We start from the raw sequence: 25,165 nt of genomic DNA on the forward strand, positions 1-25,165 counted from the left end.
GTTGCATCACCAGTGCCAGTAACAGTACCTGGTACCTGACAAATACTGAGTATATATTTACTGAAAAAAATTAAATAAAATTAAATGTACTCTGTGACAGTCTGCTTGGGTTGATTTAGATTACTTTTATTCAGATTACTTTTATTCTTCATATGCCACAGATAAATATTTTAAATGTCATTGAGTACCTAGAAGTTAATAACACTTAATAAAATTTTATCTCAATATACACACTGTGACCTGATACAATTATAGGCACTCTTCCTTAGCAGGTTCTGTTTGGTTGTTCAGAACGGTTAGAGAAAGAAGTTTTGTTATTTTCATCAACAAATTAAGAGACTTTACTTCCTTTGGGTATTAGTGTTAGTCTTTGGTCTATAATCTAATCTTTATTCAATATAACAAATACAGTTACTTAATTTAAATGTAAACAACAGTGATAAATTCACCCTGTAAATCAAATTGCTGGTGTTTATAAGTGTAGGTAGCAAGTACTGGGCAGGAAGGGCTCATCATCCAGGGAAAAGGATGGTAATAAAGAGAGTGCAGAGAAAATTTCTGGAAACTGCCACTAATTTAAGACTTAGGGTAAACGGGGATTTTAGGGAGTAGCTGGGTTGGCAACAGTAGGGATTTGATGCGATGAGAAAGGTTAGATGGCGGACTTGAGGGTTCAAGAGGAAACCAGGGTGAGGGTATTAGGAGATGAACTAATTTAGTGTGTAATGAGACACCAAAAAAGCATCGGGGGAGAAGGAGGAAGAAACCTAGGAGAAGTATGAATTAAAGGAAATTAAAGGGGAAAAACAGCAAACACCAGGGCTTAGATGGTAGGGTCAGTGGACTAAAGATACGGCCTGGTGCACTAACGCTGAAAGTGTAAAGAGAAAGCAAAGAAAGCAGGCCTTTGTTGAGGAAGAGGAATGTTCAAAGGTGGAAATCAACAGCGTGGGGTCCCTTCCTGCAAAGGAGATAAAAAAGAGGGGTTGCGGTCCCCTCCTTAAAGGGCAGAAACAAAGACCGAACCAAACGGTGCAGTAAAATGCGGGTGGTGGGGTGAACACGAGGAGGGAAGCAGAGGTAGAGGTCCAAGGTGTTCTAATGAGTCTGTTGCTGAAGGAGGGTGCTGCATTCTGGAGTTTGGGGAGGGTTTCACAGAGAGCACTGGGATTTAGAGTTCAGGTTGTAAAAATGGATTTCAGCATGAGTTTGGTAGAATCCAGTCAGGTTGGGTAGGGGTAGGTGGTAAGTCACTGTTGGAAGGAAAATTCAACAAGGGCTGGGAATTAATTTTAACCAGTTTAGGGTGATTTCAGCGAGAGTTGGAGGGATGTAGGTCAAGCGTATGTGCGGATGCATTTCAGCCCGGTGGGTCGATTTGCCTGAATTTTTGTCGGCGCTGAGGGGTATCTCAGATAGCTCGGAGGGAGGATTTCCTCCAGGACCGCGACGCATTTCATACCGGGTTGGGGGTGCATTACAGTAGCGGCCGAGTGCCTTCCGTTTAGGATGGGGTGCGCTCCAGGCCACGGCGGGGCGAGCGAGTCCCGGAGGTGGGGTCCGGCGGGGACTCCGGGGGAGGTTCGGGGGAAGCGCCGTCTGCCTCGGGCGGGATCGACGGCTCGGAGACTTCGGGGACGTTCCGCTCTGCGAGCTGCGCTTCGCTCCCGCCCCTCCCGCTCCCGGGGGAACCTGTTGCTGGAGGAATGGGCGGGCGGCGGCGGCGGCGGCGGCGGCGGCGGCGGCGGCGGCGGCGGCGGCGGCGGATCCTCTCTCGCCTCCGCCCGGGCCTCACGGCAGCCTTTTCACCCTAGAAACGCTCCGCGGCGCGGCCCCTCCCTTATCGCATCTATTTAAAATACAGGAAAGGAAAAGAAAAACGAAAAATCATCCCCCAACCCTCGCCCGTGACCGGCTGGCCCGGCGGCGGCTCGTGCGGCTTCCGGGAGCGGAGGCGCGGCCCCGCGGGCGGAGGAGGCGGAGGCGGAGGAAGAGGCCAACATGGCGGCGCGCAGGGCTGGGCCGGGCCGCCGCCGCGCCTGAGAGCCCCAGCGCCTTCGCTCGGCTTGCGGCGCCCACGTCCGCGCCCAACGTGGCCCGGCGGCCGCGGAGCGCGCAGCCCAGGAGCGCAGGGGCCCGCCCGGGCGCGGGGACGGCGCGGAGGCCGTGCCGCGCGGCCCGCCAGGCCCGGTACCCGCAGTTTCGCCGCCCGCCGGCCGGCGCGGCCCGGAGGCCCGAGCCATGGAATCGGAGGAGGAGCAGCACATGACCACGCTGCTGTGCATGGGCTTCTCGGATCCCGCCACCATCCGCAAGGCCCTGCGCCTGGCCAAGAACGACATCAACGAGGCCGTGGCGCTGCTCACCAACGAGCGGCCGGGCCTGGACTACGGCGGCTACGAGCCCATGGATAGCGGCGGCGGCCCCAGCCCCGGGCCTGGCGGGGGCTCACGGGGCGACGGCGGCGGCGACGGCGGCAGTGGTCCCTCCCGCGGCGGGAGCACCGGAGGCGGCGGCGGCGGCGGTTTCGACCCCCCGCCCGCGTACCACGAGGTGGTGGACGCCGAGGTGAGGAGAGGGGGCTCGTGACCCCCGTGGGAAAGGCCAGTGGGCCAGAGTGCTCTGGGGAGGGGACACACCCCACTGGGCTTGGAGTGCGGAGGGAGCGCGGGGCGGGGGAGGCGCAGAGAGGGGCAGTGGGGCACCTGGCTAGTCAGGACGGAGGTCACCGGCCTAGGGTCTAGCGGGAAGAAGGACCCATAGGAGAGGGAGTCATTGGGAGTTAGGGATGCCAGGCATGGCTGCGCGGTGGGGTGGGGAGGGGTCTCCCGGGTTTCGAACTGAGCGCGATGGGGCGGAGGGTCCAACGCGAGCATCCGAGATGGGGGAAACACAGACACACTGGCCTGGAGTGTGTGATGGAGAGGACATGTGGATGGGGGGGGGGTCAGAAATGGAGTACTAGACGAGGCAGGGGTCAGAGATTTCGTGGCCCAGGGTTTCATTGAAGGAGTGTGGGAGGCACCAGGTTCAGAGTCAGAGAAAAAGTGGGATTGGCCAGCCAGAGTAGTGGCCTTTGCTAGGGTCACAGGAGGACTTGCGGTTAGGAATGGGGCTTGGATTTTAGCCCAGGACCAGAAAGAGAGAAGATTGGGTAGGGTCTAAAATGAAGAGGGACGGGGCAGAGGCCAGGAATGACAAGAATTGATATAAGTGGGGGAGGGGGCTCAGCTGCAATAAAGTCTGCGGGGGCGGGGAGGGGAACTATCGTTAATAAGGTCAGGTATTAAAACCATGGGGATTAGACTGAGAGAGGTTAGAGACCAGGGCAGGAGTCAGAACTCAGGAGGGGCTAGGCAGGGATGAGACTGGAATTAGAAGAAGCTTGAACGGAGTATGGGTAAGCAGAGTACTGGTCATCAGTTAAGTCAGAAATGAGGGAAAACTAGACTGGGGAAAGGGACTGTAGCAACACTGAGGGTGCTGTGCAGAGGGACCGGGACAGGGTGGGAGATAATGGGAGAGGAGGAGTCCGTTGAGGAGAAAGGGCCATCTAGACAATGGCTTTGATCAGACCTCAAGTCTGAGTGGAGACGATTCGTCCTGTTTGGGTTGTGAGCAAAGAATGTCGGGGAGAAAACAGACTTGATCTCTGATTTTTAAAAGAGGATCGACCAGAAACAACAGTGCTGGTGAATCATTACTTTGCAGAAAAATGGCAGCTCATGGCCAGAATTTTTGTCCAATTAGCTGGATAGTGCATTTCAAGGGTCCGGTAGGGCAGGTTGGCCTGCTTTCAGACTAGTGGTTTGGGTCTTTAAGTAGATAAGCGAATTTGGATAATTCTTAATGAAGCTAAGCCTCCTGAAATAATTTTTTTCTTAAATAATGTTACATCCTTTTAATTATGTGCTTTTGCAGCAGTTGCTTGGGCTGAAGTGGCTTGGGAAAGGTGACACTTCAAAAAACCAGGTTTCTTCACAAGAACTCTTGGGTTTCCAGACTTCCACACACTTGGTTGATTGCCCTCCGTTACCCAGTAACTCAGCTATCTCATTGACTAGTGTATGGAAATAAAAGATTGTAACTATTCCTAATTTGGGGAAGAATTCCCATATAATTAAATAACTGTACTTTAAGTCCCTTTAAGAAACGAGCTTCTCTTTGCAAATCCCCATGACTCCTCTCCTTGTTCCTTCTAGTTTTGATCCAGTTTTGAAATCAAGAAGAAAACCGTTGCTTTTTCTGAAGATGTTTGTATAGCTCTACAAAGTTCAATGTATCCTCATTTTGTGAGAAATTTTACTTTTTTTCTTTTGTCACACCTTTAAATTTTCAGTAATTGAAAAATCAAATTAAATTCTACTGCTTGGTGGTATTTGAACATCAGCTGTACTGCCTGTAAGTTTAAGTACTAAGAATTGGGACTGACTTCTTTTCGTGTGAATGACAGGCTGAGGAGTTTGCTTTCATGTAAAATCCAGAGAATCTATGACTTTCTGAAGAATCATGTCAAGTTTTCATTTCCTCTTGACCTGTGGATTTGTCTGCATCATTTAATTTTGAGAGTTCACAAGGGGCTGGTGACTGAGGCTGCTTTACCCAAAAGAGTATTGGCAGGGAAACAGGCAGACACTTTCCTGGCACACAGGAGCCTGGTGAGAAATTTAACCCAGTATTTGCCTTCAGTTTTACAGATTTTCTTGCGTGCTGCCTCTGTAGCTTCTGGGTAGTTCTTACTGTAGACAGTGGGAACCTGAGGCATTTGGTCTTGGAAAATAGGGAAAAGTGCTAATCATTGTTGAGCATCCACAGTGTGTCAGGCACTGTGTTTTTATACATTTTATTTGATCCTCAGTGAGATAGTTAATAACATTACCATTTTAGAGCTATGCTTAGTTAGTGGCAAAGTCTGAATTTGAACCCAGTCTCTGACTTCAAAGACAGTGTGCTTTTTACTCTGCTCAACTCATGGTTTTAGGGTTGAATTCATTTTAAGATAAAAAGGGAAAATAGAGGGATAGAGAAACATTTTGAGGCTCCTGTACTAGTCTAGGAATGATGTGGCTGGCAAGCACTGAATCAAGGCATTAGGAACAGAATAATGAGAAGAATGAAAGGAGAATCATAGATTTTTATAGCAGAAGACTTTAGAAATTAAGAATTAGTTTAGCTCCCTTGTTTTACAAATGCCTTGCAGGCCCCAAAGGGGAAGTGGTGTGTCCCCAACAAGCCAGTTAATGGAAGAGATGGGACTAGAGCTCAGACCCACTCACTGCCAAGTCCATTGCACTTTCTCCCTACCAGCTGCCTTCCTTTCAAATGAGAAAGGGACAGACATGGTAATGAGTTACAGGGGATGAAGAAAAGGGAAGTGTGACAAACTGGGTGAAGATTGGCAACTCTTGTGTAATCCACTCATTTTATTTCTAAAAAATGAGTACTTTGTTTGAAACTACAAATTTCTGTTTGCTCCATAGGAAATTTCAATTTCCATGTCCTCTTAAAACATTTGGGAATATACAGATTAAAATCTAATAGTTAAAAAAAAAAAGAAAGTAAAATGATTCCATTTATTTTATATTTGTCACTTGGCGACAGGAATGATCTTCTTATTTGGTAAACATTTAATGCCTTTCATGTCCCAGAGCTGGGAATAGAGTGGTGGACAGAACAGGGAGGTTACATTCTGGTGGATCTTAGTGCAAGCCTCTTATTTACAAGAAGTGACTTCCCAAGGTCACGTAGTGAGGTGAATCAGTTTAGTAATTTGGACCCATGCTATAATTAGGATTTGGTTTAAAAATTAAAATTTGGAAAGTAAAAGCAGTTAACCTCTGGTTCAGTAGAAACAAGGAGAAGGCAGATTAAAAAGACCCAGATATCTAGCAGAGCACATAAACTGCAGAAAGCCACAGAAGTAAAGGTATTGCTTTGCAGAAAGTTGTGTTTGGTTGTTACTAGTATTGTTGGATGTAGTTGTATATGTAACTCTTGGTCTCTGGCTCTGGACGGGACTTTGAAAAATTGCCCAGTTTTGATTTTGAATAGCATTACTTCAAAAATTTTCCTCGGCAGGTATGAGTCTGTTCTATTATTAAAGACAGTGAGATCTCACAGTTGCCCTAAATAACTTATCCAGATGTTTAACATCCCCACTTTCAGAATTCTTCAGTGTTTCTTATATGGCTAATGTCAACCCTGCTGGCCACTACTAAGGACATGCTGCCTGGTTCTACCCTCCACAGAGCTGGGAGAGTTGGTCCTTTATGAATTGTGATCCTGTCCAAAGAGTTAGAATTTAGAACCAGGTACTGTTATAGGCACCTTATAAAATGTAACAGTTGTGAAATGTACCTTATTCAGTAAGTCTCCTTGTTTTGTCTTTAGAAAATACTAAAATGGAAAATTTTTTGCAGAGAGATTTTAATTTACCAACTAGGAATACCTTTCTTAGCTGTTTACTTCTGTGATAATTAATATTCCTAGAAGTGACATTTAATATTGTGATCTCGCCAATATTTTGTGAACTCCTTGTTGTTCCTGTTTTATTGAGGACAGTATTTCTGAGAAGTGCTTTGTCTGAAGTGATTGCAAGATTTCATTGCTTTTTTCTTGTTGTTTTTTAAGAGCCCCAAAGTTGGCCCTCCTATAATATGTATAAATCACACATACACAAAAAATCACGTAATGTAGTTCCTTAACTCATTTCTGCTTCTTTTTTCCCCTTTGGTATTAAGTGGGTAGTTATACATGAATTAAAGTTACCATACATTATATATAAAATATGTTATATAATATATTAAGGTTTATATTAAAATTCATGTCCTTTTTTTCCTAAAATGCACAATCCTAGCACATCTGAGTGTGAAGTGAATCTCAAATAAGTAAACTTTAGTTATTATTTGTGATTTGAATACATGTAGTTTGTGATTTACCATGATTTGATACATTTTTTTAAAAATGGAATATATTTTAAGATTTTAGAGTTAAACAATAGAATAATTCCAAAAATAAGTTGAAAGTAAATGAAATAAAAATAGGGAGTCTCAAAGATTAATTTTGAAATAAGAATTTTTTTTCTAATCTAGTATATATTTCCTTTGGGAATTAGGCCTGTGAGTTTATCTAATGGTTGGTTCCTACCTTGTAAACACCTGGCCATTTGCTACTAGAGTGACTGAAATTTGGCATGAAGGAATTACCTTTTGTGTGTCAATGAGTATGTATTCTAGTGAAATCATAGTAGGTAGTGACAGCTTTATACAATGTAATATTGCTGTTAGCTTAAAATTTGAAACCCATTATGATATTAGAAAAATAAATGTAATGTTTTAACAATCTGAGGAAAGGGTTTCAACGGTAATATAACCTAAATAGCAGGCATCAGTATACTACGTGCCTTTGTGCTTACTGCTCAAATATCGTGTTACATATATTTTGTTTGAATTTGAGTGCGAAGATGAAATACTTTTAATAAGAACTATTATATTTAGAAAGATTAGTTCAGTAATGCTTTTCATGTCTGGAGTTCAGTTTTCTAGGAAATGTTCTTATTTGGAACACAGAAATAAGAAGTAAAATGCATAAGCTCAGACCGTTTCAAAATGCCCCCATACATTTAATGCCCTAAAGATCATGCATTTCACTCATGTGTTTTAGCTTGTTTTTTTAAAAAAGATAGTTCAAATAAGTTTTAATACTTGGTTTCCTATCAGGTTACAAGTAGCAAATGAGAAGTTTTTTGTAGTCCAAACATGAGGTGATGGGCTGTTAGAGGCAAGTACACTTGACAGTAGTGAGAAGAGACAGGTGGCAGCTCAGGGGTATGAGAGGGGACAGAGAAACTTGAAAAAAGCAAAGCAGGGTTGCCAGTTTGTATAGGGTGATGTGGAGCAGCTTTACATGCTGTGTGACCCTAAGATTTTAACTGTTCTTAATGATGCTACGCTCAAGAAAAAGCTGCAGTATGATCTTTTTAAGAAAGATCAGGGATATGTAATACAGTTTATTAGCAAGATTTTAGTTTAAAAAAAAAGAAAGAGGAAGAAAGCTGGGCTCATAAAGAAGTAAGCTTTCAGGTACCTGAGATATTCAGATACAGGGATGTTTCAGTCTGAGAATTCTACATTGCAGAGGCCCTGCTGAAAGTTGTGTGTCATTTTCAAAAGTGAATTTTTTTTCTCACCTTCCTTCCAAGGAGTTTTAGTTTCTTCTGTAAGTTTGTATTTCTCATTCTCATTATTATCATAGGAATTTTTATTGTTCAATATTGAAACATCTTTCAGTCACAACTGATTTATAAAAAATTTTTGAGTTCATATTAGTAGTTGGTGACATTAGATTTGGTTTATTTTTAATTGTTCTGAAGAAAAGAGCTAACACAATTAAGTCAAAATTGTATTCTGATAATCTTTCCAGAAATGAAAATGCTTCAGCCATGATACAGAGGTCTGTGTAATCTTTTTCTAGGGCTAAGTTGAAGATTTTATTTTTCCTCTTAGAAATAAGTAGCATCTTAGGTGCCCGCCAAAGACTCACTTCTTAAGATAAGTTCCAGCACACCGTTTGCTTTTCTTAATGTCTTAGCCAGTTATTTGCATTGTAGAATTCAAGTAGCAGCATTTGATGTGCTCTCACTTAAGTTTAATGTTTATGTTAGCAATATTTTATTAAAAAAACTTTGTAAACATGATACATTCTTTATCAGTAGGTTTCCAGAATGGTTTGTGAAATTACAATCTTTTCTAGGAAGATTCATTGGTCAGATAATCTGTGGTCAAAACTTTTCAAATTCTGCTTTGTGTACTTTGAGAATCTAGCTTTTCATAAACAGGTCAATATTTTTGGCTTTTTTTTCCTTCTTTGCATTTCTCACTCTTATACTGGCTATTTTGGTTGAAAATTGAATTGCTTTCTGAAACTTATAGTTAGAAATCTACAATGTAGCATTTTGGTAGCAATTTAGAATTTATTTCAGATCCTAGAAAATATGAAGGCATTCCATATACAGACGACAACACCATCTATTAATTGTTTAATTTATTTTAGACTCCTTACTCCCTTTTCTTATTGAAAAGCCTGTTAATTCTAACCTTAAATCTCTCTCCTGCCCCATCTGTCTGCCCCTCTGTTACTACCCTTGTTTTGTTCATGTCTCTTTCTTAATGTTTCTCTGTGCTGCTCACTGGTACCAGAAAGATCTTTGTAAAATGCAAATTTTAGTTATGGGATAACCTTGCTCAGAAATTTTGGTGGTTCCTTATTCCTATAGGTAAACTCTATAAATTCCTTTCTTTCAAGGTCTCCGTCCTTATCTATCTGGTCTTACCTCCTGCCTTCCAGTGCCATGCTCTCCCTTGCAGTTCAGGGGCCATCTGTTTCCTCACTCTCACCCCCGAACCCCAGCATCCATCTGCCTGGCTAACATGGATTCATTCTTCACCATTAGCTCAAGTGCCATTTCTCCTCAAGGTACACTTGTCTCACACCACCACATTCTCCCACTGCATTTTGTAGATACACTAAAGGTATGTGTTTATATGTATGTATCTGTGTTTGCATTAGAGTTGAGGAATGGGATTATTTCTTTCTATCTCTGTCCCTAGGACCCTAGGCTCACAATACCTGATTGGATAGAGAAATAAAATGGATGGAAAAAACATCTTAAGTGAAATAAAAAGTCAAATGGTATTTGAAAGAGTACTGAACCAGGGATTTGGGAGACTCTGTGTTTCTCTTCAGGGTTCTTGTCTATGTTATTGGACAAGTCAGTTTGCCTCTCAAGTCAGTAAGCCTGTTTTCTCATCTGTAAAATGGACATCTTGCGCTAGATCTGTGGTTACTTTTTGTCATTCATTGACATCTTTGAGAAATTAAAAGCTATCAGGCCTTTCGGAAAATAGCACATGTAAACAAACATACACACCTGATTTTTAAAATAAGCTGGTGTTAAAACACTAGTACTATTATTTTTGGGTGATAGGACTACTAATTCTCTCTGTATTTTTCTGAATTAAAAAAAATTAACGAGCCTCTGAAAAGTATATAAACTTTATTAAATGAAGACAAACCAAACTGTGGTGTCCATTAGAAGTGAAAATAGCTTAAAAAAAAAAAGCTAAAGTATCTTGATTCTTAGGAGAATTTTGCCTACACTCCAAATTTATTTTAAAACCTTGCTACTGAGAAAACAAAACAAAACAATAACTGTTACTGATGAAAATTAAATATAAAAAGATTTAATATGTGTTTTATCTGAGTGAAATACAGAAAAAAGTATACTGCTTCCTAACATATAATTGGGAACATTTTTTGAAAATCCAGAATTCATATTTGATTATCTACCTATTAGATAGTTTCTAATTAGTTTCAGTTACAGGAGAACCGTGTCTTAGAAGATGTGGTTGAGCAGGACTTCTCAAATTTGAGTCATGGTTTAAGCCTTGATGGAACTTCTGTGTAATTGCTTTTCCTGCCTTTCTCCTTTTTGGCATGTTTCCCCAGCCCTCGCCTAATATCTCAGCTCTCAGAGCGTTTTGCTTTGCTGGTTGTTTTAGGACTGTGTTATCTATAACCCCAGTGTGTTTAGATTGGCCTTTAGATTACCTGCCAGACTCCAAGACTCCAAGGTCTGTGACTGTATCTTGGAAGCAGCTGTCTTTGGAGCATAGTTTTTTGTTTGTTTGTTTTGCTTTGCTTTGCCAAAGGGATGGAATTAGATGCACACCTGGCCAACAAGGCTTTCTCTTGTCTACTGTTACTCAGCATTGTGGGGCTGTTGGTGGGCTCCAGACCCAATCTCATCTCCTGTTTCCAGAAAGCATTCCACTCACTTGACTCTTTCTGTCTTTATGTAATTTAATGTACTCTTTCGTGTCTATTTACACATTTTTAAGAGGGTGAGACTGCTATTTCTGATATTTTTATTAAATAGAAAGTAATTAAACTGGGACTTCAAAATTGTAGAATAGATAAACAAAATTATACTGTATAGCACAGGGAAATATATACAAGATCTTATGGTAGCTCACAGAGAAAAAAATGTGACAATGAATATATATATGTTCGTATATAACTGAAAAATTGTGCTCTACACTGGAATTTGACACATTGTAAGATGATTATAAATAAATAAAAAAAAAGTTAAAAAAATCAGAAAAATTTTTTTAAAAAGTAATTAAAGAGTTCTCAGAAGAAAAACTCTAGATTTATGTTAAATAATGATACAAAATAAATTCTAGTGATAAAAACAGACACTGCACTAAAATGTCAGAGTGGCAAAACAGCTACCAGCCCATTTAACAAAACAGCTACTCATTCAGAAGGTTTTTATTGGGCATTGATTGTATGCTGGGTACTGAGCTGGATATTGGGAGTACAGTGGTGAACCAATCATACATAGTCCCTTCTCTGTTATAGTTTAAAGGCTGGTGGATTTCTTATGCTCTGTGCCCAATAAATTATAATGTTATAATTAAGAAAATTGAGGCCTTAAAGAATCATGGGTTGAAAATGAAGAGATTAGATCTATCAAAAGCATTTGAATAGTCCTCAACAATTTTTTGTGATGTAATTTGATCTATAGTGGTATCCATTGCCAGGAAACAGAGTGATTTTTTTTTTCAAGTGATATTTCTTTAATGCCATGGAATGTACAGAATTTGTATTTACTTACTTGTTGAGTGTTTAATATTAGTAGATCTATGATTATCTCAACTAGCATTTCTTTTAAGAATGATGTTATTACTTCAACTAAATGGCATTACTTTTTGTCCTAAAGTCATGAATGTGTATTTTTTTTTTAATCAAGGAAAGAGCTGGTCTTTGTTTAGGCTAAAAATCTCTTATGATTGTTGACAATACCAAAACAAAAAAGCCATCTTAAAGCTAAGGAATGTTGTTGATTTTAGAAAGACTTAATGATGTCGGAAATAGCAGTAACTATGTAAATGAAAAACATTTCTAGGATTAATAACATTAGGAATCCTTAGTTTATTATCATTTTTAAAAATTGTGGTTTTATTTTGGAGTGAACTGTCTTTGCTAAAATACTTTAATACTTTAAAAATATTAGTAATATTCGTTTTGTCAGATTTCCTTCTCGTGATGTCTGCTTCGTTTTGGTGAGTTACAGTAGCAGCAGATTATCCTATATTTCACTAGTTTATATATCATACTTGTTTTTGAGAAGACATCAGGCATCTATTGAACAATCAGTATTCTCAGTGCTGAAGTTACACCAGGCAAAAAATGTATGTGTAATATATAAAATTTGCACCGTAAAAACAATTGGTTCATGATATGTGTACAGATATATTGACATCTGTAGAGAATAACAGGCAAGCTTTTCATTACTTTGAGGTTTTTAAGTTGGAGTATAAAACATATCTGTGGTAAAGGAATTTCAAGCATTTGTTAAGAACGAAGATCAGAATCAATGCTGAGTTACGTTGGATTCACCCACGTCACAATGATTATAATATGGGAGAGAAATATCAAGAATACCTGGCAAGATACACTTTATAAAACAGAAAAATTATCTGTAGAACAGAATATTTCCTGCCCTCTTCTCTCTATGTTCCAATAAGCAATACCAAAAATTGTAGATTTAAGGATTGAAATTGAAGATCTGTTTCAAAGCTGGATGGGACCATTGGGATCTTGTGGTGTTAAATCTCATCAGTTTAGGGATGGGGACCTTGACTCTTGGATCACTAGCTGAGTCAGGAAGGGAACTTCTGCTTCTCACCAAGTATTTTTGTATATTTAACACACTGTCTTTCTGATGTGAGGAAGTCTTTTACTGTAGATCATCTTTAGTATATCCTTCCTCACACACTTGCTGTATTTTAATCACCACCGTTTCCTTTGTTAGATGCTAGTTTCGGTTAGGGGGGCAAAATTGACATTTGATTCATTTTTTTCTCCCTCAAAGGTGTTTATCTTGTTTACCTTGCTTTCTCATTCAGCACTTTCTAATGTCACCTGTTAATTGATAGGTTTATAAAAAGCGTTGAGGGTTGAGGAGGGGAAGGTTGAGCATGTGCTGTCATTTATGAAGGTGTTGTGTCCATCTGTCTACTTAGCATCCTTGTAAACCTGACGAGGGTTAGTGATCCCCTGCCTGAGTCTGTCCACAGTTGCACATGGGTACTGGGCATTTAATAGTCAGTATACAAATCTCTTGAAATAATGCCTAATTTGTATATCTTACTTTCTTAAAACTACCTTTTTATTCTCTATGTATCAAATACAGTAATTATCATAAATATGAACTGGGAAGTATTATACACTTACAGGTTGGAAATTAAACATTTTGAATGATACCTTGGGAAGGTATTAATATTCTAAAAACATAACACTTGCCTTAATTATATATTTTAATGAATACAGAAATAAAACAGTGCATGTTGATTAACTGTTAGAGGATACCTTAAAAAAAATCAGCCTTTAAATATGCCAAGTTGTTTTATGACCCCTTGCCTATGTACACGCTTGCTTTTTCTCCTACCTGGACTGTCCTCCTTTCCCTCTTTCCTCTTCTCTTGCCATATTGGACCATGAGACTTAGTCCATAGTACTGTGTGACATCAAACTGATCTTGTACTTGATCCTTTCTCCACAAGTTGGCAGAGATAGGTATTGGACATCTTCTTTATTTCAATCTAGCAACTCCCAGAAGATTCCAAATGCTAACATACCACATGCACTGTTAATCAGGTTTTCCAGTAGTTTTCTGTTAGAGCTTGATACTCTCTTCTTTCCATTCACGCTTCTGCCCATTCACTCTTCCCCTCCACTTAGTTAAAAGTCCCTTCTTGAGCTGGAATAGAAATCCTTACATTCAGTCCTCTGTCAGCATTTATCCCACTGTATTGGAAATATTCATGTATTTGTCATCCAGACTGAATTGTGAGTCTTTTGAGGACAGGGTCTGATCTTCTGTATTTCTGGTAAAGACCAGGGAAACACATAAAAGAATCTGATCTGGAAAATATTTAGTTTGCATCACCATTTTGGAACACATTCTCCTCCACTCATGTACATCAAGTCATTTCTTAAAGTGAATCTTACCTAAAATAACCTACACCATGGCTTGAAGGTCACAAGTATTTTGGAAGTCCTACAGCAGATTTCTGTCATGGTATTTACCTTGTTTTACAGTTCGTGGGAAGGAACTTTTTGGAACTGTTGCCAGTGTCTTTCTGTAGACACCATTTTGGACATTACTCATTAAATTTGAACTTTGGTGTTAAGTACCACTCTCTCTGCTTTATAAGTTTTTCTGTAGCTCATAGAAAAATATCACAGACAGGAAAGAACATAATACATGCTGAAAGAAACAAGCCTTTGACAATAGGACTGTTTGCCAGTCTGTTTTCATGTAGCTTTGTTATATGTCTTAGTTGAGCTCAGCTTCAGTAAGGAGATTTTTTGCAGAGTTGATCATTTCTGGAGAAGAGAGAGAAATATGCTACAGATTAATTAAAACAGTAAACTGATTTTTAGTGTTGGTTTTGTTCTAGATTGTCCTACTTATTTGTCTCATTTATCACTATAATAATGATTAATGATGTTAATATTAATCTAAATGAGTTTATTTTGAAGTAAGGCTATTGATTGACACACTGTTCATTTTTTACCCCTCCTTTCTTAACCCCAGTAATTTTTTTTTAAAAAAGGGTGTGTGGAGGAAGTAGGAGGAGGAAAGAAGCAGTAGTATGGGAACTGTTTGTTCAGCAGTAAATAAATATTTATTGAATGCCTTTGGCTCTGGTCTGGCTTCTGATTGCTAAAACACATGTCTGCCTTCAAGGAGATCATAGCTTATTGCAGTGATTCTGAAGGATGGGTGGGGATGAGTAGCATCAGATCAGGTTGCTTTTTCAGAGTAGCTTATCCCCAACAGGGCCTCCAGCTATCCCAGGGGACTGACAGAATGAAGAGCATTAGCTAAAAGTACTTAATAAAATGTTAGTAAAGGTGTGTGTGCTATGGCCAATGACAGATCCATTGTGGGTGTAATTGGATTTGTATACTGGATGTATTTTTTTAAGTTTTTATCTTGAGCAATTTCCAACCTACAGAAGAGTTGTAAGAACAATACAGTGAACACTGGCATACCTTTCACCTGGATTCAACGTGGGTGTATATATCCAAGAAAAACCAAAAACACTAATTCTAAAAAATACATGCATCCCAGTGTTCATAGCAGCATTATTTACAGTTGCCAAGGTATGGAAGCAACCTAGGTGTCCATCAACAGGTGAATGGATTAAGAAGATGTGATACGTATACATACCCACACAATGGAATACCACTCAGCCATACTGCTGCCATTTGCAGCAACGCAGATGGACTTGAAGGACATTATGCTAAGTGAAATAAGTCAGACAGAAAGATAAATGCTGTATGATACCACATGTATGTGGCATCTTAAAAATACAACAAACTAGTTAATATAACATAAAAGAAGCAGACTCATAGATGTAGAGAACAAACTAGTGGTTACCAGTGGGGGGGGGGACGACACAATATAGAGGTAGGGAATTAAGAAGTATAAAATATTAGGTACAAAATAACCTACAAGTATATATTGTACAACATGGGGAATTCAGCAAATATTTTATGACTATAAATGAAATATAACCTTTAAAAAAATCATGTAATAAAGTACTAGGCTCTATATTAAGCACTTCAAATGCATCATTGTGTTGAAAAAAATGCAGAATTGAATCCAAAATATGCATTGCATTTGGTTATCATGTCCCTTTAATGTAGAGTCTAGAATAATCGTTAACATCTTTTTAGTCTTTTGATACTGACACTTAAAAATAACCCGATTCTCTTACTGTATTTTTAAAAGATTTTATAATTGAATCATTTTGAGTGTACAAGGAAGTTTTATCATTATCTATTAAGGTAATAAGGGAAACTGAACTAAAATAGTAACTCCTTTCATGACATTATTTGCTCCCCTTTAGTAAGACTGCACTTTTAGTCCTCTTTATTCTGATCTTTTATAGAATTTTAGCATTTTTAGAGCCAGCGATCTTAGGTCGATAGGTAAACATTTTCATTTTATAGATGAAACTACAGTGTGAAGATATCAAGTCTTAATCTGAGGCAGTGGTTCTTAAACAGGGGTGATTTTGTCCTCTGGGGACATTTGGGAATGTCTGGAGACCTTTTGACTGTCACAGCTAGAGGAGTAATACTGATACATAGTGAGCAGAGGCCAGGGAAGCTGCCCAACATTTCACAATGCACCAAACAGCCCCCATCAAGAAAGCCTAAAATGTCAGTAGTGCTAAGGTTAAGAAACCCAGGTCTAAAATCACACCCCTAGTGGTGGGTCTTAAACCCATGTTTCTTGACTCTCAGTTCTGCTGTTTCCACACACAAGCAATGCCTTGCTTTCTTTCCCTTTCATTTTCCCTGCCTTCATCCTCCATTTCTTCACTTTGAACCTTTTTGTTAAGCCTAATGAAGTATGGCATATTATGGCTATAAGGATTAAGATGAATTAGAACATATTGCTAGAAAGAACACGGAGTATCTTTCTAAAAGTGAAATATAAAGGTGCTCTGAGTGGAGTTTTGTTCCTATAAGTCAAATATGTGCAGAATAACCTTTTAAGAGCAGTTTAGATAACCATAACTGCTCTTTTCTTTGTTTATATAATGTTTGCATTTACAAAGCATTTTCACATACAGTATCTTATTTAGTACTCAACAAAAACCCTTTATAGTTGTAAGCAAACAAATGACAGTCTCCTTTTCACAAATGAGGAAATGAAGGGTCACAGAAAATAATATATTCCATCTGTCTGTGGTCAGGTAGGTATTCGTTAAAATTACATAGTGAGAGATTTCATTTGAACTTTTATGTGTGCAAAAAAGAAACAGGCAGTCTCTATGTCAGAAGCTCCTGGTTACTAGACCTGTTGAGGCAGAAGCTCTGGGATATTTCTGGGGCTGTGGAAGGGATTTAGGTATCAGACAGAAGTGTAGACACTGAGAGTAGAATGGAGAGTTGGACACAGCTCCTCTCATTGAGTAACAGTCCATTTAGGGCACCAAACCTGTACATCGGTGAAGTTTAATACAGCTCAGTATTTGATGTTACGGAGATAGAAGTACTTTACATATCCTGCACTCTCTTTGGTGGCAGGCCCTCACACATGCAGTTCTCTATGCCTAGCATCCCTTCCCCCTTCTCTTCTGTAAGTATTTATTAGGTGCTTAACATTCATTCATTCACCAAATACTTATTGACTACCTCCTCTGTATCAGAGACCATTGGAGATAATACAACAGACAAAATGAGAATTCTGTCCTGGTGGAGCTAATATTCTAGGTGAGGGAAGACAGGCAACAAACAAGATAAAAAAGTCAAATGTAGAATGTCAGATGGTAAGTGATATAGAAAAATATTAAGGAGGCAACGGGGCAGAGAGCATGCTGGACTAGGGGTGGGTGGGACAGGGCTGCTTTTTAAGACAGGTTGATGAAGGAAGGCTTCACTGAGATCATATTTGAGCAATGACTTGAAGGAAGTGAGAGAGCAACCTGTATGGTCATCTGAGGGAAAACTGCTGCAAGTCCGGGGTCGGCACACTTCTTCTATAAAGAGCCAGATAGTAAGTATTTTAGACTTGGCAGGCCATTGATCTCTGTTGCAGCTCCTCATCTCTGCTAGTGTCGTGGGAAAGCAGCCGTAGACTACTTAAATGAGTAAGCAGGTCTGTGCTCCAACAAAGCTTTGTCTGCAGAAGGATGCAGTACTTTGCTAACTGGAAGGAACAGCCAGTGCAGAGCTGGTGTATTTGGGCAGTAGTGGGGAGGACAGTGTGGCTGGAACTTAGTGAAGGATGGGAAGAGCAGGAGATGACGTCGGGGTGAAGGAGAATGGTGCTCCTCACCTGGGCCTTGTAGGCACCTAAGACGGCCTTTTTGACAAAAAGAGGAGGGTAAGCATGGAGGGTTCTGAACAGGGAGGTGACATGATCTGGTGGGAAAGATCCAGAGTTTGCTGGGTTTTTTTTTAAATGCCTATTAATAATCCTGGTGGAGATGTCAAAAGGGGGGTTGTGTAGATGCCTGGAGTCTAGAGAAGAGGTCCGTGCTGGAGCTGAATTGTGCGAGCCTTCCACTTAGAGACGATATTCTCAACAGGGCCAGTAGGACTCCAAAGGGGGCAAAAATTTGTTCTTGGGGGGTGAAAAAGATCTTAGATGTTACAGTAGTCTGCTCCAAAACTCAACCTTGCCTAACACAGTCTTATTCTTTAGCAGTTAATTAATGGAGATGGGATGATTTAGAAGAAAAATGTTTAAAATAATTATCCATGAAGGAGTGATCATGAAAACACAGTTGAGAAACACTGCATTAGATTTGGCTCCGTGAGATCACCAAGGGAGTGTGTGTGTCTTAAGCAGAGTCCTGAGTCAAGAAGAGTCCTGAGTACTGGGTTCCAGGTACTCCAGTGTTTAGAGACTGAGGTGATAAGGAGGAACCCGCAAAGGAAAATGAGGAGTGGCTGATGAAGTGGGAGGAACCAGGCAAGGGCTCTGTCTTGGAAGCCAAGTGGAGGAGGTGTTTCGGGGGTGACAGAGTGGTCAGCTGCCTTTGCTTATGCTGATGGGCGAGGTCAGGGGAGGACTGAGCATTAACCATGTGGGCGAGGTTGAAGAAGCTAGATGCTCAGATAGGTCTCAGCCTAAGTGTCATTTCATTTATAGGCTGCCTTTGACCATGATTAGACTGGCTCCCTTCTTCTTCATCTTTTTTTTTTTAATTGTGGTGAAAAATACAAAACAAAATTTGCCACTTAGCCATTTTTGAGTGTATAGTTCAGTAGTGTTAAGTATAGTTACATTTTGTGAAACAGATCTCCGTAACTTTTTCATCTTGTAAAACTGAAACTCTATACCCATACAGTTCCCCTTTTTCCCCTCCCCTCAGCTCATGGTAACCACCATTTTACTTTCTGTTTCTGTGAATTTGACTACTTTAGATACCTTGTATAAATGGAATTGTACGGTATTTGTCCTTTTGTGACTGGCTTATTTCCTTTTGCAAAATGTCCTCAAGTTTCATTCATGCTGTGGCGTGTGACAGGATTTTCTCCCTTGTTAAGGCTGAATAATATTCCATGAGTTCCCTTTCTTACACACTTTTGTAGTACTCTGTTATTATAACATGCTCCTTACAAGAAATTATCATCTCTTATTTAATTGTCTTTTCTGATAGGCATTGTATCTCAAAGCTTCAAAGGCAGAATGAATTTGTCTTATTCATTAATGTATTCACAGCTTCTGGATAATACTGAATGAGAATTCAGTATTAAAAAGAAAACAGAATGCCTTACCTTGCTGGAGGAATCTTGAAACATTTGTTGAAGAGATGATACATGAACTGGTTTTAAAGAATGTCTTAGTCTATTCAGGGTACTGTAACAAAATACTGTAGAATGGGTGGCTTATAATCAATGGAGATTTATTTCTCACAGTTCTGGAGTCTGGGAAGTCCAGGATCCCAGTGCCGGCAGATTTTGTGTCTGTTGAGGACCCACTTCCTGATTCGTAGACAGCTTTCTTCACCCTGTAACTTGGGTGGAAAGGGTAAGGGAGCACACTGTGACCTCTTTGATAAGAACAGAGCTCTCATGACTTAATCACCCCAAAGGCCCCATCTCCACATACCATCACATCAGGCATTAGGTTTCAACGTATGAACTTCGGGGGGACACAGATACTCAGTCTATAGCACAGGAAAGGTAGTAATTTATCTGGTTGAGAGAGGGCATTCTAAGCATTCTAGGCAGAGGAAGGAGCATAGAGCTAGCATGGTTTCATGCACGGCAAGGCCTGTGTACTCAGGGACCAGAGAAGTTCAGTGTGGTTAGAGCAGAAGGTCTTGAGAAAGTGGCAGATGGGGTTCTGTTTCAGGCTGTGGTCGGAGGGTGAGCAGCTTTCATGCCTGTGCAGGAGGCGTGCTTCTACTTTCTAGGCACTTACAGGCAGCTGGCAGCTAAAAGGAGGCTTCCAAGCAAGTGACTGATGGGATCAGATTCCTTTTTGGGGTTTGGTTTAGTTTCTATTCTTTAAAGAGAGAGCGATCTGGTGGGTTTCGGAGGGGACCCAGCAGTGGGGATAGAAAGGTGGCAGGGCGGCTGTCTTCAGAGTGCTGGCAGCAGTCTGAGCAACACAGACCTCAGCTGAGGCAGGGGTGGCTGGGAGAGACTGCTGAGGAGAAATCTCTGAGGTGGAATCACTGCCCGTGTGGTGACCAACTGTTGGGAAGACGACACAGAGTTTCAGAGATTAGGGCTATTAGAGAAGAAACACCTGAAGCAAAAAGAGCACTGAGTTCTTCACCGAAGTTGAAGAGTCTGATAGGGGTATAAACACTCATCCAGAGGGGGAGGGTACAACTCAGTGGTAGGGTGCCTGCTTAGCATGCACAAAGTCTTGGGTTCAATCCCCAGAAATAAATAAACCTAATTACCACCCCCACCCCACCCCCAAAAAAAGAAACATTCATCTGAAGCTTGAAGAGAGGTCTGGGCTAGTGGTTATGATGTGCCTGTTTGCTGTAGTTGACCCTCTATGTGGATTCTCTGTCATCTGCGTAGTAATCCTGCAAGCTAAGCACAATTCTCTGTTTTTTGGTTGAGAAAACTAAGACACATAGAGAGGTTAAGAGGCTTGTTCAAGGTCACACAGCTAGCAAGTGGTGGTGACAGAATCCACATTTAGATATATCATAAGGGAAAATATAGTAAAGGTAGTTTCAACAAAATTAAGAATAAAAGGTACTTGCTTATCCTAGGTAATCCCTTATCTAGAACTAACTAGGAATATCAGTGGATTAAGAAATACTGGTGCTTTGGAAGAGAAAGATTTTAATTGATCACCAATCCTCTCTTACTTTCTCAACTTTTGGTTTGGGGTACATTGTATACACTTTTTGTCTGGTTGTTTTGTTTCTTTGTTTTTAATGACAAAAATTTAATTCTATTCTGGAGTGGTGCTTTTAGGGACTCCGCCATTCTGCCAGTTTTAGGAGGAATTGGAATACCTCCAAGTGTGGTGAATCTGGAACCTGAGATTTGGACAAACCTTGACTTGAATTTTCATTCCATTCTGAACTCATGAATGACTATTAGCGTTAGGCAAGAGACCATAAGAAATATGATTTGCGTGAATAACTTGTCTTATTTGAGCCTCAGTTTGCCCATCTGAAAAAGGAAGATGACAATTCTTGCCACTTGGGGTTGGGCACCATTCCTGACCCAAAGTAGCGAAGTAGTCAGTAGATCATTAGTTTTCCTTTTGCCTCTTACTCACTTTTCTTTAGTCAGACTATATCTAAATCCCCTTTTACCATCCCTTTCCTTCTTCCTCCTGTCTGTTAAAACCGAAGGTCCAACTTCAGCTACCTACTCTTTTGTTCCTAAAATGAATGATCTGTAAGCCCCAGGCCCTGAATCTAAAAGAAAGGATAAATCCTATGTGTCAGATACCGCCTTTGAATTCTAAGACAGCTTCTTCTCATGAAAACCTTGTTTCTGTATCGTGTAAATACATGAATAACCACCAAGAGTTATGAAAGAAAGGGACCATGAGAAATGTCAGCTTTTGTAGAAAAGTTAGGAAATTACCTACTACTTATACATGGGATGAAAATGAATTCCAGGAAAACAATTTGCAAACAGACTTGAGACATAGGTATTAGTGACTTGGGGACTGCCTGCACTTATCCATCCTTTCTTTATTCAGTAAACGATATTTTAGGAATCCTTTTCTTTAGTCTGAAATAACAGAAGGCATGTTAGAACTGTATGTAACTGTGAATTGCTTTGAAAAATACTTGATAGATAAAGCTGACAATCTCAAGATTTAATGAAAGTTGTAAGTTAGTAACTTGGAATCAAATGTTCATGTTTTCATGTTTTACCTTAAGCACTTGACATATATGGTGCTAATTGTTGTTTATTTTAGATAATAGACAAATGCACTTTTAAAAATCATAAAGAAATGTTTTGACATCAGTTTGGGCATCTTCATTTCTGTACATTAATCTGACATTTGGAAGGTCTTTTGAGTACACTTTTGACTAATAAAGTAGTTCAGTAATTGAATTTAGTGTTAAAATAAACTTTAAGTGATATTGACAATCTTCTATCCCTTAAGTTGAATTATTTTTTTTTAATCTGTACTTGTTGAGTTAGTGGGCAGACAGGAGCGGAGCTTATCGCTAAACTAACAGGCAGTATTTATTCCAGTTAAGTTTTACTTCTTTAAACAAAGAAGCCTTAAATTTTAGTATGTCCTTATTTACTTCAAGAGCAAACAGTTTGTTGTCTTTTTTAAAACTTGAAGGTAGTTTTCTAAGTAAATATTAAAACTCTATTATTAACTTTAAAGCTTTATAGTAATATTTTAAAGACCAGCTGCAGGGTTAAGTAAATTATTTGTGTCCTCAGCCCCTAATTAAGTTATTGCCTGTACTGTATTTACATTGGTTCACCTGCATTTTTCAAACAGGCAAGTTTCTAGATATGGATAGTGACATATATGGACACATCTAATTGTAGATATGAAAGATTTCAAGCAGAAAAATTTTTTTGTCAAAATAATCTACACGTTAAATCTAAAGATCTTTGTGAAACTCTGGAGGTGGATTTCACTATACAGTGACAGCTTTTATCAATTCCACAAAAAACTATTCTAACAATTGAAAGTATTAAACCCTTTTAAGTAAGTAAATAGTAAACCTTATTCTAAACAGTTTGCCAATACTGAAGTTATAATCACAACTATTTGAATTCTAGCATGTTTATGACACTGTCAGATATGATGGGAGTTACAGAGGTCTTGTTTATGTTTTAATTTGTATTTATGGGCATAAATAAAATTACTTACTTAGGAAATATCTTTTAAGTATGTTTCCAACAATTGTTTCAATTTTAATCTTAAAATGGCCCATTTTGAAATCATAATTGAGCACATTAGCTCATCTATTATTTTTCTTCGATGACCGAATACACAAGTTCAGTGTTGTTAGAAATTTTTTAGGTTAAAAGTGACATTCAGGAATTGTTTCTGAGCTCATTTCTCTTCTGCCTTAGTAACAGAAGTGTGCATCTCTAACAAAGGCTAAATTTACATAAACATAGTAAAACATTTTTTAAAAATTAAGTACCTTTAACTTTTAAATGAAATTGATGGACTATCATAATAAAAAGTAAAGACGTTACCTCAAATGATCAAGAAGGCTGAAAACGATGAAGTTTTTTCACTTAATGTACTTGAAAAATCAAAAAATACTGGTTTTGAAATATTAATGCTCTGTAACCCCTGCCTGTAATACTGTTTCCTTTGAACTTCAAGTGCTTGCACACACACACACACACTCGACAGTGCCCACAGCCTGACTTAGATCCACCCTTTCTCTTCGTTCACATTGTCCCGCTCTCTAAAGACGAGAAGTGTGTCTTTATCTCTGTCCCCAACCCTAAGTGCCTTGTCTGGAACATAGTAAGCTTTTGATAAGTGTGTTTGTAGTCAATTTAGAATCAGTGGCCATTAACAGTTATTTGGGTATCATTTGTATTTGGAATCTAATGAGAAAATAGTATATTACATTCCAGAGTTCTTATTAACACATTGATCTCCACGTCCCCCAAACCTGGGTGACAGCTGTGTTTCCTCAGGGGCACCTGATCCACAGTGGGGGATCAAAGTGTTGAAAGCCCTATTCCTTATGTCTGCCTGCAGCTGTTTTGCAGTAGGACTATTCTGAGCTGCTTTGCATGTGTTCTTTTGCTCAATATTTAATTTTTGCCAAGGACAGGCTCTACTCAAAATATTAAACCAGCCTAAATATGGGCTCATGTCAGTATTTCCTCCTCTCTTGTGATTCCCTATCTCTTTTGTGTTGGTAGCACTCTCCTCAAAACGTAATGCTGTTCTGTGTCATTTGTTAACCCTAATGTCCACCATGTCTATTCCCTCCTTTTTCAAGATCAAGAATGTTAACTGCTTAGGAAGCAGCAGGAGATTTTTCACCTGTCAGGTCTTAAATATGTTATTTTTTAAATTGCTGTTTTAAAACTGACTAATGGGCATATGTTATCAATGTATCATATGTCATTAGGTACAACCCTGTGGTTTGAAATTCTTAGGTATATTTTTATACTCACTTATGTTTAGTGACTATAATATTTGAACTCATTTTTGTTACTCAGGTGTTTAAAAGAGCAGCTTTATTGAGATTAAAATTTACATACCATGAAGTTTACCCTTAAATTTTCAAGTGTGCATTCATAGATGATTGTGCAGCCATCACTACTCTTTCATTTTAGAATATTTTTTCATCACCCCTAAAAGAAACCTTGTATTCATTTTTAAGTTACTCTCCTTTTCTCCCTTTTCCCATCCTCTGGCGGCCACTAATCTATTCTTTATGTCTGTGGATTTGCCTGTTCTAGATATTTCATATAAATGAAACTGTGTAATATGTGGCCTTTAATGTCTGGCTTCTATTTACCTAGAATAATGTTTTTGAAGTTCATTCATGATATAGCTTGTATCAGTATTTTATTCATTTTTAGGGCTAAAGACTATTCCATTGTATGGGTATACTATATTTATTCATCAATTTTGATGGACATTTGGGGTTTACCAGTTTTTGACTTACCATTAACAATGTTGCTATGAACACATGTACAAGTTTTTCTGTGGAAACATATTTTACTTCTCTTGGATGTATCTCATAGATTTATCAGCAAATAGAATTGCTGTGTCCTATAGTAAATATGAATAACTTTTGAGGAACTGCCAAACTGTCCTGCAAAAGTGCTACACCATTTTATAATCCAACAGCAGTATGTGAAGTCTCCAGTTTTTCCACATACACACCAATGCTTGTTATTGTCTGTCTTTTAATTTAGCTATTCGTGTGTGTGTGGAGTGGTATCTTGTGGTTTTGATTTGCATTTCCCTGGTGACCATCGGTGCTGAGCAACATTTCATGTGCTCATTATTAGCTGCTTGTATATCTTCTTCGGAGAAATGTCCATTCAAATCCTTTGCCCATTTTTTCATTGAGTTGTCTTTTTTTGTTGAGTGGTAACAGTTCTTTTATATTCTAGG

General features: G+C 39.4%; 1 protein-coding gene and 1 long non-coding RNA gene across 7 annotated transcripts in view; one reads left to right on the forward strand and one right to left on the reverse strand.

Moving 5' to 3' along the window:
* The window catches only part of LOC116156875 (uncharacterized), a 482,375-nt gene extending 480,645 nt beyond the window's left edge, over positions 1 to 1,730 (reverse strand). For all 5 annotated transcript variants that reach the window (XR_010383828.1, XR_010383825.1, XR_010383827.1 and 2 more), the window contains exon 1: positions 1,463 to 1,730. This is a non-coding gene — a long non-coding RNA (uncharacterized LOC116156875). The remainder of the gene's footprint in view (positions 1 to 1,462) is intronic.
* A 403-nt stretch (positions 1,731 to 2,133) lies between these two features.
* USP24 (ubiquitin specific peptidase 24) overlaps positions 2,134 to 25,165 on the forward strand; it is a 119,921-nt gene continuing 96,889 nt past the window's right edge. For both annotated transcript variants that reach the window (XM_064493542.1, XM_064493543.1), the window contains exon 1: positions 2,134 to 2,568. In XM_064493542.1, coding sequence (XP_064349612.1) covers positions 2,242 to 2,568 — 327 coding nt within the window. In that variant the 5' untranslated portion in view covers positions 2,134 to 2,241. The remainder of the gene's footprint in view (positions 2,569 to 25,165) is intronic.

This window comes from Camelus dromedarius, chromosome 14 (genome assembly GCF_036321535.1).
Source record: "Camelus dromedarius isolate mCamDro1 chromosome 14, mCamDro1.pat, whole genome shotgun sequence".
In the NCBI taxonomy this organism is placed as follows: domain Eukaryota; kingdom Metazoa; phylum Chordata; class Mammalia; order Artiodactyla; family Camelidae; genus Camelus; species Camelus dromedarius.